The 15,858-nt window shown below is 44.4% G+C and overlaps 2 protein-coding genes across 2 annotated transcripts; both read right to left on the bottom strand.

Annotated features, from left to right (window-relative positions):
- Positions 1 to 778: 778 nt before the first annotated feature.
- Positions 779 to 10,039, bottom strand: slc6a13 (solute carrier family 6 member 13). Its single transcript, XM_052060790.1, has 15 exons — positions 9,868 to 10,039; positions 8,469 to 8,669; positions 8,188 to 8,322; positions 7,886 to 8,026; positions 7,709 to 7,790; positions 6,133 to 6,265; positions 5,826 to 5,960; positions 5,159 to 5,262; positions 4,954 to 5,078; positions 4,012 to 4,124; positions 3,790 to 3,927; positions 2,415 to 2,517; positions 2,230 to 2,330; positions 1,950 to 2,120; positions 779 to 1,421 (listed from the first exon to the last, which is right to left on the bottom strand). The coding sequence occupies exons 1-15, from the start codon at positions 9,872 to 9,874 to the stop codon at positions 1,248 to 1,250; spliced, it is 1,863 nt and encodes a 620-aa protein (XP_051916750.1). The 5' UTR covers positions 9,875 to 10,039; the 3' UTR covers positions 779 to 1,247.
- Positions 10,040 to 12,464: 2,425 nt separating this feature from the next.
- LOC127597636 (aldo-keto reductase family 1 member D1-like) lies at positions 12,465 to 15,583 on the bottom strand. Its single transcript, XM_052060791.1, has 9 exons — positions 15,200 to 15,583; positions 14,933 to 15,100; positions 14,741 to 14,857; positions 14,111 to 14,188; positions 13,864 to 13,986; positions 13,643 to 13,752; positions 13,152 to 13,317; positions 12,923 to 13,005; positions 12,465 to 12,822 (listed from the first exon to the last, which is right to left on the bottom strand). The coding sequence occupies exons 1-9, from the start codon at positions 15,290 to 15,292 to the stop codon at positions 12,780 to 12,782; spliced, it is 981 nt and encodes a 326-aa protein (XP_051916751.1). The 5' UTR covers positions 15,293 to 15,583; the 3' UTR covers positions 12,465 to 12,779.
- Positions 15,584 to 15,858: the final 275 nt, after the last annotated feature.

The following is a 15,858-nucleotide window of genomic DNA, read 5'->3' as shown; positions in this document are numbered from 1 at the left end:
CTAAGCCATTCATCATTGTGACCACAGCGACGCCTGCCGAGTAAATCTTATATAGACCGGTCAGCAACACTTTTTTTGATCCGAAAACACTACAGGTATACAGTACTGTGTGTGTGTGTGTGTGTGTGTGTGTGTGTATGTATGTATGTATGTATGTATGTATGTATGTGTATATATATATATATATATATATATTGGAGAATGACAGAGCGAAGATCCTGTGGGACTTCCAGATCCAGACTGACAAGATGGTAATGGCGAACCAACCAGATATCGTGATCATAGATAAAGGGCAAAGGAAAGCCCTTGTAGTGGATGTAGCGGTCCCAAGTGATGGAAACATCAGAAAGAAGGAACACGAGAAACTCGAGAAATACCAAGGGCTCAGAGAGGAACTGGAGAGAGCCTGGAAGGTAAAGGTGACAGTCGTGCCTGTGGTGGTCGGAGCACTCGGGGCAGTGACCCCCAAACTAGATGAGTTGTTGCAACAGATCCCGGGAACAACATCGGACATCTCAGTCCAGTCCAGAAATGTGCAGTGCTGGGAACAGCAAGGATACTGCGCAGTACCCTCAAGATATATATAGTGCTGTAGTCTTGAAAGCACACAGTAATAACACAATTAAATAGAATTTAATGAATTAAACACTTTATACATCGTGATTTTATGCTTCAATGCCCATTGACATTGTGTTGCCACACAGGAGCAATACAATACAGATATACGCAACACATGAAATGTTTTAAAAACCAAACTATCTTTAAAACATTATACATATACAAGTGTACACTTTTATTATGTAAAAAAAGAAAAAGAATCTGACTATAAGAGAATAATGACGGTTGTTGTTTTTTTTTATTGTGTGTCCATATAATAATAATGGATGGATGGATGGATGGACTCTGCAATTGCCAATGAGACGCTTATAGTTTATCCAAATTTCGAAACCATGCACATTATGCATGAGCACCAGATCAGCAAGTCAAGTCAACAGTATTTATAGAGCACTTTCAAACGCCCATCGCTGCATACAAAGTGCTGTACATGGAGCAATTTAACATGCACAATAAACAGTAAAACCAAGAACAAATCTAAGTCATGCTGAGTCGAATGCCAAAGAATACAAGTGAGTTTTGAGGAGGGTTTTGAAGATGGGCAGCGAGCAGCAGTATCAAGACAGTCAATCAGGTAACTCCCAAGAGTCCGTTGCCCTGATGAGGTATGTCATTACGTGTTTGGGTGGGTGTCAGACTGAACTTTGACCCAGCAGCCTCGAGCAATTGGACTCCACTTGGTGGACGGGGGAGTAGCCGTCTTTGCTCGGAGGCGCCTTCCGATGGAGGCCGTCAGAAAACAAGTTCTCCCGCTGCCGTTTGCACTTGGGTAAATTGTCGCAAGGGGTGGTCAGTCGAGTGAGGCGCTGAGTGGAAGAGAAAACGTATAACATCAGAATTCATGACAAAAATGGAATAAGACCCCATGCATAAGAGCCGGACCAAAAGTCAATGGTGAGAACTAAGGAAGCACAAATTAGTCAATATTGTACAGTGGTGCTTTGAAATAAGAACCCAATTAAAAAAACAACAACTGGAATTGCAGCCCAAAGCACAGAATTAGTGCCGACGCTTTGATTGTCTGGTTCTTTGTGTTACACTGCCCCCTACTGGGAAGCCTAAGCACACCAGAAGAAGCACCGTATAGAATCATGTTGCACAAACTGGTAAATTCTTAATTATGTTATATTACGAATGAGATTCTCATTACAAAAAAAGAGGAAAGAAAATCATAATTTTTCTTTTTTGGGGTGAGGGATGGTTGTCAGAACAGATTAATTTCCACTCATTTGAATGGAAATTAAATCCTTAAATTTCGGTCGTATTTCTCATGTCCTTGGGCAACTTGAAACTGCTTTTTAAAAATATATATTTTATGTGTGTGTGCATCATACCTGTCGTAGTGACCCAGAGGTGGAATGGAGTTGAACTGCCACCCAAAGAGGAATGCACAGCATGGACGATAGGGCGAGGACCCAGCCAATTCCGTAGCCCCACCACGGGTACACGTAATCATTGTTGTATTTTAACGGGGAGTATTTGATCAAGGCAAAGGCAAATGTTCCCTGAAATAGAAAACCCAGAAAATAATGACCCATCGTTGAACCATCTTTGGACCATCAGATGGTGCTCTTCTCTCAAAAGAATAACTGAGCATGAGAACGTGGAACCCACAAAGCAGGTTGCAGGGGTGAAAAACAGCCAGCAGTACTTTATGACAGCACTCGGACGATAACCAATCATGTCTTCGATGTTGTCATAGAAATTGTCTGCGCCTGTAATTGAAGGAATCGGAAATCGGGACGCCATCAACAAAATGCACTCGAACGACCACTGTAGAGTTCACTCAACACGCTCACCGTAAACCCACGCGATGCAAACCGTCTCGAAAATGGCCACAAAGAGCAGACACATCCCGCTGGCTGCGTAGTAGTCAAAAAGCTGGAAGATATACATTCCTCCCTGTGGGCGACATCCAGTAAGTAAATGCCGTTTATCCTCACGAAAGGTCGCGGGCGTGCTGGAGCCGTCTTTGGGCAGTCGGCAGGGGTGAACCGGTCAATCGTCGGGCGCACATAGACAAACAATAACTCACACAATCACACCTATGGACAATTTAAGGTAAGATAAGATAAGAAAACTTTTATTTGTCTCACAGTGGAGAAATTTAGAGGGCTCAATTAACCTACCGTGCATGTTTTGGAATTTTCAACAATCAATGTCACAAAAATGTTGTTATTGATTTATTCATTCATTCATCTTCCGAGCCGCTTGATCCTCACTAGGGTCGCGGGGGGTGCTGGAGCCCATCCCAGCCGTCTCCGGGCAGTAGGCGTGGGACACCCTGAATCGGTTGCCAGCCAATCGCAGGGCACACATAGACGAACAACCATCCACGCTCACACTCACACCTAGGGACAATTTAGAGTGTTCAATCAGCCTGCCATGCATATTTTTGGAATGTGGGAGGAAACCGGAGCACCCGGAGAAAACCCACGCAGGCCCGGGGAGAACATGCAAACTCCACACAGGGAGGTCGGAGCTGGAATCGAACCCGGTACCTCTGCACTGTGAAGCCGACGTGCTAACCACTGGACTACCGGGCCGCCTGTTATTGATTTATTTATGAATAAATACAATTGTTATATTGACATATACAGTACAATGGTATTATGGGAGGGCTTCCTATACTCAGCTGTGCGGTTGCCCGTCATTTTTTTTTAACCTACAAACGTTTTAAAGTGTTTAAAATTGTGTTTGCATTTTTAAATATCGCTGCATATGAAAGCTGAAATAAAATTTCTTCTTTCTTCCAATTCTCTTGCCCTGCCTCAACCACTGACATCTGCATTTTGGCCTCTTTTACTGCCGCTTCTCCTGTATCCTCCTCCCCTCCAGAGGGCGCTAGGTGGTGATGAGCAAAGTAGGATTGTTGCCCTACGGGTTCTACCTCCGTCAACCGGGGTCAGGTTCTGGGGACAACCGCTTCTCCGGAAACGTCTAGACCAGGGGAAGTCAATGAGTTTTGGGAAACTGTGAAGCTTCTTTCGTGAGTAAGGGCTATTCAGATACACTTGACTTGTCGGGAAATCTGAAAGTAACATTGAGTGGAGGAGCTGACCACAGCATTCAAGATATCTTACACAGGCGCTACAAGATTCCTTGTCGACACAAGGTCATGGTGACAAACCTCTGTGAGCCAAAACATGAATATTTACTTGACATCCAACTGACCTCAGTGAGCATGATGAGGCCCATGAGGAAGGAGAGCACGGACACGGCGAGGATGAATAGCTCCCTGCGGTGTTTGCGCCGGAAGGTGGACGGGTACATGTCCACCACGGCCGTCACCAGGCTCTCCACGCACACAAACTGCGGCAGACATTTTGGACATGTACTCCCAAGGACAGGCAGACGGTGTCCCGGAATCGGAATGTAACTGCGTGCGGCTCTCACTTGACTATCCAGTCCCAGAAAGACAATCATGACGAAGAAGCAACAGGCCCACAGAGGCGAGAAAGGCATCATGGACACAGCGCGTGGATAAGCGATGAAGGCCAAGCCTGGACCTGCGTTTCACACACTTCAATTGGAAACGGTGGGCATGCCGAGCCTAGTTGGGGGAACTCGTGCAAAGGAGGCGTTAGCATTTAGCAAAAGAAACACTCAGCCCAAGTCACCCCTAGAAATGACATCAAACCCACATTTTGGATGGTTTGAACCCTTCATTTAAAACCCTAACCGATGTTTCACAACCCCGGTGGATGGCTTCAAATCTTAATTAGAAACCTAAACTTTGTTTGAAATCCCAACACTCGCTTCAAACCCTCATTTGAATCCTGACCATTGTCTGAAACCCTAAAAAAAGGCTTGGACTTGTAATTTGAAACTTTAACCGTTGCTTGAAAGCGTAACTTGAAAGCCTGACTTAGGATTTAAACAGTCATGCAGGCGTGAAACCTGAACATTGGCCTTAAATCCCAAAAACTCCAACCAAGAGTTGAAACCGTAATTTGAAATTTTGGCTTCAAAGTCGACTTTGAAACCCTAACGTCTGGTTTGAAAACACAATTTAAATGCTTCCTTGGATTCCTAATCTTTACTTCAAACCCCAATTTGAAATCTCAACGATTGTTTGAAACCATAGTGCAAAATTTAATAGAAATGTCAAACTAGGTTTTCGACCCAGGTCCAAGTTTGTAAGTCAAAACCGGATCTTGAAACCTTGGTTCCAAACCATAATTTGAAACCCAAATTGGATGACCCGTCCTCACACAGATCGACCTCAACCCCACCACTGATCGAAATCCTTACCTTGGTACCCAACCCAAATTTCAAACCCTAAGCTTGCCTATTCACATGTGGATCATCTGAGTCGATGAGGAGAGAACCACTGACCAGACTCGGCCACCTCTGAGATGGGAACGTCCTGTTCGTACGACATGAAGCCCAAAATGGAGAAAATGGCGAAGCCCGCGACAAAACTAGTGCCGCTGTTCAGGAAGCAGAGAGACAAACAATCCCTGCAAATCAAACAGAGGACCATTCGCAAAAATTTGATCGGCCCGTCCAAAAGTCCACTCCAAATTTGCGCCGCGCTCACCTGTAGCAGTCGTTGCTGTACTTGTTATAACTTCCCAATGCGGTGAGGCAACCGAGGCAGATGGCGTAGGAGAAGAAGATCTGAGTGCCGGCGTCCATCCACACCTTTTAGAATGCCAAACAAACAGACAGTCCAAAGGAAATTGTTTCAAGACAGGACATGCAAATGAAGAAGGTTTTTATACCTTTTTGTTTCATCGCAGACATTTTTAAATAGAAGAAATTATTCGGGCTGCGCCGATTAATCGGTTGGGCTGATTTAATAGGCTAATATCAACATCGGCAAAAGCGGTCCGAGTGTTGATTTTATGTTATTTCTTTAGACAATAACAGCGTACACTATGAAACAAAGAAAATGACGCAAAATTGGCCGATTTGTTTTGCAGATTTCTCTCTCGGTTGTAAAGTCAATCAAATACTGTGAGGTTGTGTGACTGCGGGTTTCAGACTACAGTGAAGGTGTATTCAAAGAGAATTATTTAAAAGAATCAGCAAATTTAATGGTTGCACTTGCGACTTTGTACCTGCGCTTCTTCAAATTGGCAGAATGTCACCAATTAGGGCCAGTCTGGATCAGGGTTGTGTCAAGCAAAGCAAATAATAATAAAATGAAATGCCTAAATTGTCCTAGTTTGGACTTGTCCGTCCAAATGTGTCTTTGGACCAACCTGTGGGTCAGAAAGCCGCCCCAAATCTGGGTAGAGGTAGAAGTGAATCCCCCGCGACGCTCCTGGCAGGGTGACTCCTCGGATCAACAGGATAACCAACATCACATATGGGAACGTGGCTGTAAAGTAAACCACCTGTCAAGGAATAACAAGCATGACACTCTTACAACTGCTGTAACCCAAAATTGGGAAAATAGCAAACCCAGCGCTGGGTTCCGAGCAAACGTTGGGTTATTTCTATCCAGAGCAGCAGCAACTTTTCCCTCTCTGGGGTTGCCGCGGGAACATCCAGGGTGTCCGTGCTCACCTTGCCGGTGGATTTGACTCCCTTCCAGATGCAGAAGTAGCAAATGATCCAGGCAATGGCCAGACAGATCACCAAATCCCAATTCAAGGAGCCAATGTGATCGATACCCGAGGAAATTCTCAGCACCCTGCGTCTGAAGCACATGCATCCCATGCTGCAGTTATTACTTCTCCTTGAATGTCAAGTACATTGGAAATGTTAACCCCTCCCCAAAATCCAAAACAGGGATTCTCAAAATGTGCGACGCTGGATTCTTCTGGAGGTCACGACTGACTGATTTTAACGGTATGCGATCCATATTTTGGATTTCAATCCACGACAGTGAGATAACTGTGTTAGTGTGTTTTCACAACAGAGTTTTCGTAAAAATAAATAATGACTCCGATTTATATGGCACTTTCCTGTCACACACTCAATGTGACGCATGACCTGGACAGAGCGGGATTAGAATTGTTTGACACTGTTACAATTACATCTCGTTATTCTTAATGAGGGCGGCCCAGTAGTCCAGTGGTTAGCACGTCGGCTTCACAGTGCAGAGGTTCGATTCCAGCTCCGGCCTCCCTGTGTGGAGTTTGCATGTTCTCCCTGGGCCTGTGTGGGTTTTCTCCGGGTGCTCCGGTTTCCTCCCACATTCCAAAAACATGCATGGCAGGCTGATTGGACGCTATAAATTGTCCCTAGGTGTGAGTGTGAGTGCGAATGCTTGTTCGTTTCTGTGTGCCCTGCGATTGGCTGGCAACCGATTCAGGGTGTCCCCCGCCTACTGCCCGGAGACAGCTGGGATAGGCCCCAGCACCCCCCGTGACCCTAGTGAGGATCAAGCGGCTCGGAAGATGAATGAATATTCTTAATGACAGTTAGCATTAACTGTTCATTCACATGCCTATTTGATGGTATTTTACATTAAAAAAAAATACTAGATACTGTTTTAACATCAGTAATTTACAGCAATCCATAATTTTACGGAATTAAATTACAGTGAGTGACTGTCCTTGTTAACAGACTTTTAACTGTAAAATTTACATATATGGATGAATATTGAACACTATTTTACAGTTATTATAAAAGATAACTAGCTGGTTCACTGCCCTCCGGGCGGCTCATCAGCTAGTTCCTGCGGAAGGCTGGTAAGGTGGGCCTTCGGCCCACAAAAGTGTTGTTGCTTGTTTCAACTTTTTGTTCATCTTCATTGCTTATCGCGAAAATAAAGAGATGTTTAGCTCTACTAAATAACTAACAATTTTATTGCAATGCTTGTGGGTAGACAACATTTTTTCGCTAAGATGCCCGCGCGATCGTAGTGAGCCACTGCCGGAGTGGCGCAGTGGCGGCGCAGTGAAGTAGGTACGTTTTGAAAAGGGACAGACGGAAGGACAGACCGCGTGCGGGACGACGCGCAATATATACAGTATATATAGATGTGTACATTCATCGTCAATTCACAAATATTCGTCCCTCATTTTGATGTGATGTCAGTGCTACATATTTTTCTGGTTGTACTGGATGTAAGAAGTTTGTGATCCACTGTAATAAAACATGCAAAAATCTTTTTTTTTTTTTTGGGTGAGCTTACTCCCAGAACTCAATGACCGGAGAGGTCGCATTCCCGAGGGCACCTACGGAGCTGTTCCTCGTCTGAAACGTCACACAGGAACCTTGAATTACAGAAGGATTCAAATGCATGACTCCTGACAACACTTTCCGAAGTGTGCGTGGTCTGACTCTTGTTGTGTGAAAAGGGGCGCCGCACCCGTGTTCCAGGTGTTGTTGCACGAGGCCCACGGCAGGTCCCAGCTGAAAGAGTTGGACAGGTAGAAGATGGCCCAGGCTAACACGATGACGTAGTAGATGTTCAGCAGGGCCACGATCACTTGAGTGGCATAACCCACTCCTGAAAAAAAAAAAAAAGCATACAACGTGAAACATCAGGGCTTGGATTGCTTAAGTGGAACTTTTACCAAAAAAAGTATTCTAAAGTAAATCATTTAATCGTAAACCAATCTAGCCGATTCCTAACGTTGGTATTCTGAATGCGGAAAAAAGGGTGGTTACCTTCAAACAAAGGGCAAATCTTCCTCCAGGAGGTGATGCCGCCTTCGCTGGTGTATTGTCCCAGCGCCGTCTCCAGAAAGAAAACGGGGATGCCGCAAGTAAACAGGAAAATGAGATAGGGGATGAAGAAAGCACCTGGTGTGGGGCAGACCAACATTGAAAATGGACACGTTATTGAAGTGACTTTTGTTTAGGCCTTTTTGTTTCAGATGCATCATGTCTCTTTTAATAGACTCCCCCCCCCCCAAAAAAAGCAACTAGACAAGAGACCACGTCCTCACCTCCTCCGTTCTTGTAACAAAGATAGGGGAAACGCCACACGTTCCCAAGGCCGATAATTTCTCCGGCCACGGATAGAATGAACTCCATTTTGCTGGCCCATTCTCCCCTTTCTGTCATCTCCTCCTCTGGACTGAGCGCAATGTTCAGGGCTGTGCCGTCTCCGTTGGCCGCCTCCAACTTGATCTGCTGAGTCGTGTCGCCTTCAGGAGGTTATGGAAAGGCCAAAATGAAATGACACGTCTGTGGCGCCGCGTTACATTGAATATAATGGATTTGAACGTAGAAGGGCGGGGCCACAAAGGCCCAAAAAAATTAATATGCATTGTGATATTTAATTAAACATGTTGCATTTACAGTCAATTTGGTTCTTTTTCTCAGGTCTGTGGCTGTTTCAAGAACATTTCCACCCCCCCCCCCCCAAAAAAAAAGGGGCAAGGTGTGCAGGGAACATTCCACAGACAAGAGCCCAGGCCTGAATAAAAAAGAATCTGCACCTTTCTAGGGGGTCAATTTTCCCCTCAACTGACCAAGTTGACCCCCCCACCCGTCCTGTCAAAAAAATAAATACATCAAATAAAACTTGGGTCCAGGCGCATTAGGAACATTCCACACACATTAGGAGCCCAGCCCCCCCCCCCCCAAAAAAAAGAAAACACTTTTTGGTCCAAGAGCATCGGGAAACTTTCTACATCCAGAGATACAAAGTGAAGAAACGTGGACTTTTCATGTCACTTGACTCATAAAGCGACCACGGCCCACCCCGAGATAACCGCAAGCTAATGCTTAACCTTTTACGTCACATTTGAGCATATAGGGTCTCAGTCAATATTTGATCCTACTCATCGGCCATGCTCATTTCTTTGTTGCTGACTAATACGTTATTTGTAACACATTCAAATCGGCAATTGTATTGCTCCATAACAAATCCAATAATCCCAATCAAGTGATAAATGTTGAATAGAATAATATTAGCCGAGCTCATTATAGTAGTGTCAGTAGCAGTGCAAAATAAAGTCATAGACATAAAAATTATGTCACAAAGTGTCTTAATGATATCAACTTGAGTTTAATCAAAAAGAAGGGATGAGGTTAAAAAAAAAGGCTGAACTATGCTGAAAAAAATGCTGTCGTGTACTTACTCAATTTTGTTTTGTCAAGTGGTTGCCCCAAATAAAATCATCTTGGGTCCAGATGATTCATGACCAAAATAAAATGGAGCCAATTCAACAACAACTTTTTTCAGCGTATTGAAATTACATGAGAAGCACTTGACCTGGTTTGCTAACTCCAAAAATATCCAGCAATTTCTTTCGTAATCCTATAATTAAGTCTTAAACAATTTTTAAAAAATCAAAAGGCACGCTTCCCATCACGTTTTCTGACATCCTCGACACTTACCTGTCATGACGTTGCACAATAGGAAAGGTTCAGGTTTGACTTATGTAACATGCATCCGGCGGCGGGCAGCGTGAAATAAGTTTTCCCCCCAACGGCACCAAATATCGGAAGCAAATGCCCACACCCCAGTGAAGCCCCTCTCGCTCCCAGTTCATCCAATTCTGCAGCACACTGGAGGTCTGTTGTGTCCCAGTGTGCGGCGCTGATTGCGTAACCTTTTGACAGACACACACACACACATTTATGCACATTCCCCTCCGGGCCTTTGTCATCTTGAAAGGATGGAGCAAAGGTTGCTCACGTTTGGCTGCAGGCGGGCCCGGGTGATGTCTGCATTGTGTGTCGTGGCTCCACTTGGTCAACCGAAAACCTGCGCAATTGTTTCGTACATTAAACCCTTGCGTCGCAGGTGTCGAACCCAAGACCTGGGAGGCCTGATCTGGGCCGCCAAGTCATTTTCTGTGGTCGGTGAAAGCAAACCAAGTGTGTCAACTTCCATGACGCTTGCAAAAAAAAATCGGTGCCAAATTTTCCAATATGTCAGACGTAATCAATAATAATGATGAAAGACGGCAAGCGGTCACTTCAACAATACTTGAACTATTATTCTTGTGATTCCAAAACTAGTTACCCATCAATGTGTTGTATACTGTATATAAAATAAAATGAGATGATTAAAACATTGGTGTGTGTGTGTGTGTATATATATATATATATATATATATATATATATATGGGCAGCCCGGTAGTCCAGTGGTTAGCACGTCGGCTTCACAGTGCAGAGGTACCGGGTTCGATTCCAGCTCCGGCCTCCTGTGTGGAGTTTGCATGTTCTCCCCGGGCCTGCGTGGGTTTTCTCCGGGTGCTCCGGTTTCCTCCCACATTCCAAAAACATGCGTGGCAGGCTGATTGAACACTCTAACTTGTCCCTAGGTGTGAGTGTGAGCGCGAATGGTTGTTCGTCTCTGTGTGCCCTGTGATTGGCTGGCAACCGATTCAGGGTGTCCCCCGCCTACTGCCCGAAGACAGTTGGGATAGGCTCCAGCACCCCCCGCGACCCTAGTGAGGATCAAGCGGCTCGGAAGATAAATGAATGAATGAATAAAACATTGGTGTTGGAACGACAACGTGGCCCGCGACAAAAAAAAAAAAGAGTGCGGCAACCCAGAGTGCAGATAAGATTAGAAAGATGCAGAGCCGGAAGGAAAGGTCACAGCAACACGGCGGATTGCTCAAGTCACCTAACAAATCTTAAACGGGGAGCTTGAAATAGTCCTGGGAAGTGTCCGTGTGCCCAACGCATTTGTAAAAAGTTCTTGCTGAAAGTTCTCGCGTCTGTTGGGACTTGAAAAAATTCCAAGCTTTGTCTAAAGTGTCGTTTTACGGGACCATGGTAACGGTCCTCAAGGGGGAGCTCAAAAACTGTCAAGAACTGTTTGTGTTTCCCTTCCCATGAACGGTAAATCATACATGAACTCATGTCAGACAGGCTACCGATTCATTTGGAAAAGATCTGCAATTCGTAATTTGATGGAACGAATTAGGGCATTTACATGGAAAACATGTCTCAACTTACAAAATTTTCTGGTGAAGAAATTTCTTCCAGAACCAATGAATTTTGAAATTAAAGGTAGCACTGTATTCGCTTTGCACGGAAAATGAACAGTTTGCAAGTCTTCAATAGTCTTTTTCCTAACTGAATTTAGGTCATATGTCCAGGAACACATAATGGACACACTAAAGGAAACGGGGAGGAAAAAAAAAAGGTTTTCTTTTCCTTCCCTGAAACAAATTCCTTCCTCACAGACCATTCAGAATGTTTTTTTCCCACCACAGGAGTCCAGAATGGTGGTCTTCATGGTATTTGTCACCCACCCAAAAGTCTGTTTGAGGTGAGGAGGCCATGTGGTTCTGTTTGCGAGTCCCACCTCAAATCAAATTATAATTCCAGACACAATCACGGTTTGCTTTCAGCTGCAATGGGGGAGCCGACTTGAAAACCCGAATCACGTGATGATCATTGTAATTTCTTGTGCTTTGCGCTGGTCTTTGGATTTTAGGCTCAGGGGGCGCTGTCGTGAATGGCAGCTTTCACTTTGTGACCTTGCTAGGTCTGGCAACACACATACGCATTTATATACATGAGTTAACATTGCAGATATAACAACATAACAGGAAAAAAATAAACAGTAGCTGGGGGTGGGGCCTGGTGGGTGATGTTGACGAGTTTGCCTGAGTGCTTGGACGCGAGCTGTGGCCAACAGCAGCTCGCATTACAAGTTGATAAGCCACAGGAAATGATCCAATGTTACCTAATTAGTATTTATGTGCATTTTTTAATGCATGAATTCATTTATTTCCATGTAGAACAACAAATCATGTACATATTTATCTATGCCAATGATGTACAGTGTTTGGCAGGACGATTTCAATCTCTTCCACTAGAGGGCAGGAGGGACACATTTAAACTGCTGCCATTCATTCAACAGAAGAAGGCGTGACACACACCAACCGAGTACTGTGTGTGTATTTCGAAGTAAATCATTATTTCTAGAAATTATTTATTATTTTTATTGTAGTTTCTTTTTTTTTTGGGAGGGGAGGGGGGTGAAATGTTTATTTAGTCGCTTGCTGTGCTTAGCTTTTCTGATGTCAAACGTGCCTTGGCTCACTGAAGGGTGGAGAAATATGCCCTTAGGGATCACGCAACTGTAAACATTGTCATGAACTCAATCAGTGCCGGTCATTCTTAGAACCTCTTTTACCCTACCACGTGAAAAAAAAATCTCTCTCTCTCTCTATTTATTTATTTACTTTGTGTGCGCTATCACATGTCGAAATGCCAACAAGTCGTCACTTGGAGGTCATTGCTTTATTCCAATTGAGCCACCTTTTTTTTATAGTGATAATATTTAGTAATCATCATGAAACGGGTACTCCGGATGGTCACTCCACCTGTGTCATGACATCACACACGCACACACACACACACACACAAAAAAGCATGAAATGCCACACAATGAAAGAGTACATGACAACGTCAAAAGTTTCTTACATGAGCAGCTCCACAAAGCGAATGTTCTTGTTCAGCCCTTCAATGGCTTTCATTTCGTCTTCGGTGAGTGAAAAATCAAATATCTGAAAATGAAAAAGTCGGAACGCCACAATCATAGAGGACCTCCATGTAGTCTGCTTTCCAAGTGTTATGATGAAGTTGATCAAAGTCATCGTAGCGTCATTTGTATGTTTTGGTGTCAAGTAGTGGTGCGACGTGCGTTACTGACCTGGAAGTTGTGTTTGATCCGCTGTGGGTTGAAGCTCTTGGGAATGACCACCACTCCTCTTTGCACGTTGAAGCGCAGAGCCACCTGAGCACTGCTCTTGTTGTACTTCTTCCCGATGGAGATGAGCAGCTCGTCCTCCAACATGGGAGGACATTTCAAATTGACCCTGTTTAGGAGAAGACAGCTCACCAATGATGAGTGCAGAAAGCGAGCACCGGAGTAACGTGTAAGCAAACGACATGCGCCGTGTCACATATCACAGCTCACTTGTTTTCTGGGTTTGGTCATGTGACGTTCAGAAAAGTCCTTAGGCACTGTGATGTCATTTTCAGTCGACAGCAAGTGGCAAAATTGGGTGGATTTTATTGCTGCTTGCGTGAAGCACATTGAGTTGTCTCATGTGTTAAATGTCCTATATAAATAAAGGGGCCTTGCCTTGCCTTTTTCCTGCAACTGTCTACAAGCTAGCAACAAAACGTCTTTGCACATACCAGGATGCATCTCTGGAGGAACCGAGCGGGCAGTAGCCGACAATAACAATGTCGTTTTGACGGCAATAGTCCAGAAGTTTGGGCTGCGTGAAGTAAGGATGACATTCCACCTGGACAGCAGGACACAACACGATATTACTGGCCGACAGTTTTATTTTTCCGAACGAACACCAAAATCAGACTTTACGAATGACATACAGAAAAAGTTATTTTTGTGTCACCTGGTTGGATACGGGCTTGTGTTTGAGGCCAGGTTTGTTGAGGATCAGTTCAAGTTGTCTGCGGTTGAAGTTGGACACTCCCAGAGACTTGACAAGGCCTGCGTCGACACATGCCTCTAAAGCCTGCACAGGAAATTATGATTACCAACTGCCACAACGAAGAAAAAGAAGCAAGTGTACATTCCGTAAACATGAATGAAAAAGGTAAGGTCTGCAATTAGAGAGCCAAATGATAAAGGTTCAATACCTCCCAGGTGGCACAGAGGTCTGTGTGGTGGTAGATGTACTTCCCATTGCGGTCTTTAGGGTAGAATTCATTGCCGGGCTTAAACGCAAGCACAATTAGATCAGCAGTCACATTGAACTACATAGAGCGAGCTTTATTTGACGCAGTGCGGTTGAAAACCGCTGCAACTACAACCATAATAGTAAACACAATCAAAAGCAATCCATCACATCTCTTATTTTGGCTGTCCTTAAATTAGGCGGGTGGACGTAATGGTGTGAGTTGAGGCATGTACAGCACTACCTCTACGTACAAAATTAATTGCTTCTGGAAGAAATTTCTTAACAAGAAATTTTGTTAGTAGAGACGTGTTTTCAATGTAAATGCCCTAATCCGTTCCAAGCTCTCCAAAATTCAGACATAAATGTTTTTATGAAAATGCATCGAAATATGTCACATGAGAGTTGTGCAAATTGTAAAAAACTAAAACTAAAAATTATGGTCATTTAACTTTTAACTGCGCCCTCATCATTTTTTGCCCTCTATAGTTCATGCTCTCTTTCAGAAGTGTTTTTCGCCTGGCGTTTTGTAAAGAACCGATCAAAGTCTGCTTTTGTCGACTTTGATCGGCAAAAGCAGTGTGCTTGTAACCTTGAACGCCATTGGAAGCTCAATGATATAGAGATCCACATAGTCCAGTTTCAGGGCCTTGAGGGTCCTCTCCAAAGTCGGCCTGACGAGTTTTGGCGGATGGAAGGTATTCCAGAGCTGGAGAAGGACATTACATAACATTTTTTGATGGCAAACGCATCCAAGTCAAACAACACAATGGACTGAAATTACCTTGCCGCAGTAAAAGATGTCCTCTCGTCTCACAGTTCCATCAGCAATCTTTTCCCGGATGGCTTGACCCACCTCGTGCTCATTGTAATACACCAAAGCGCCATCAAAGTGCCTGTAGCCCACATTGATGGCCTGCTTGACGCATTCCAAGGCTGTACCTTTTGGTGTCTATGAAGAAGAGTAGGGTGGAAAAGCACATTTGAGTCCTTCCGGCTTGTTGTCAAAAAAATCCAAACACTCCGCCGAACTCCTCCTCCTACTCCTCACCGTCTGAGGGTCTGCATATGTGCCCAATCCCAGCAGCGGGATTTGGTTCCCGTCTCGAAGAGGAATCCTGTGGTTCTCTGAGGTCGGGTTCATTGTCTCGCTAACTCAGGAGGATCCATTCACATGTGCGCCGTTTTAGCTCCTAATCGTTGATTGAGTGCAGGCGGACGAACCTTGAACCCGACCTTGAACACCCATGTGTTTATTTGCACACACGATAAGGTTGTACTTTAATGGTGTTGACATCGTAAAAACGCTGGGAGCTTTTGTTGGCAGAAATGGAACGGGGCACCAACGGAGAACGTAGGTCAACTCAGCTCAATTTAGCTGTATTCATAGAGCACTTTAAAACAACCGCCGCTGTAAACAAAGCACAAAAACAGTAACACTAAGTCATGCCGAGTCAAAAGCCAAGAAATAAAAATGAGTTTTAAGACGCGTTTTAAAGATAGGCTGCGAGGGGGCCTGCCCAACGTACAGTGGGAGGTCATTCCAAAGAGAGGGACCGGCAACAGAAAACACTCGATCCCCTCTGAGCCTCCGCTTTGTTCTTGGTACATCTAATTGTGTGAGGTAGGTGGAGCGAGGCCATGTAAAGATTTGAAAACAAATATGAGGATCTTAAAAAGAACTCTAAAATGAGCCAGTGAAGGGATGCC

Source organism: Hippocampus zosterae, chromosome 3 (assembly GCF_025434085.1).
Source record: "Hippocampus zosterae strain Florida chromosome 3, ASM2543408v3, whole genome shotgun sequence".
Lineage (NCBI taxonomy): Eukaryota > Metazoa > Chordata > Actinopteri > Syngnathiformes > Syngnathidae > Hippocampus > Hippocampus zosterae.
This window is presented reverse-complemented; position numbering and strand designations above follow the sequence as displayed.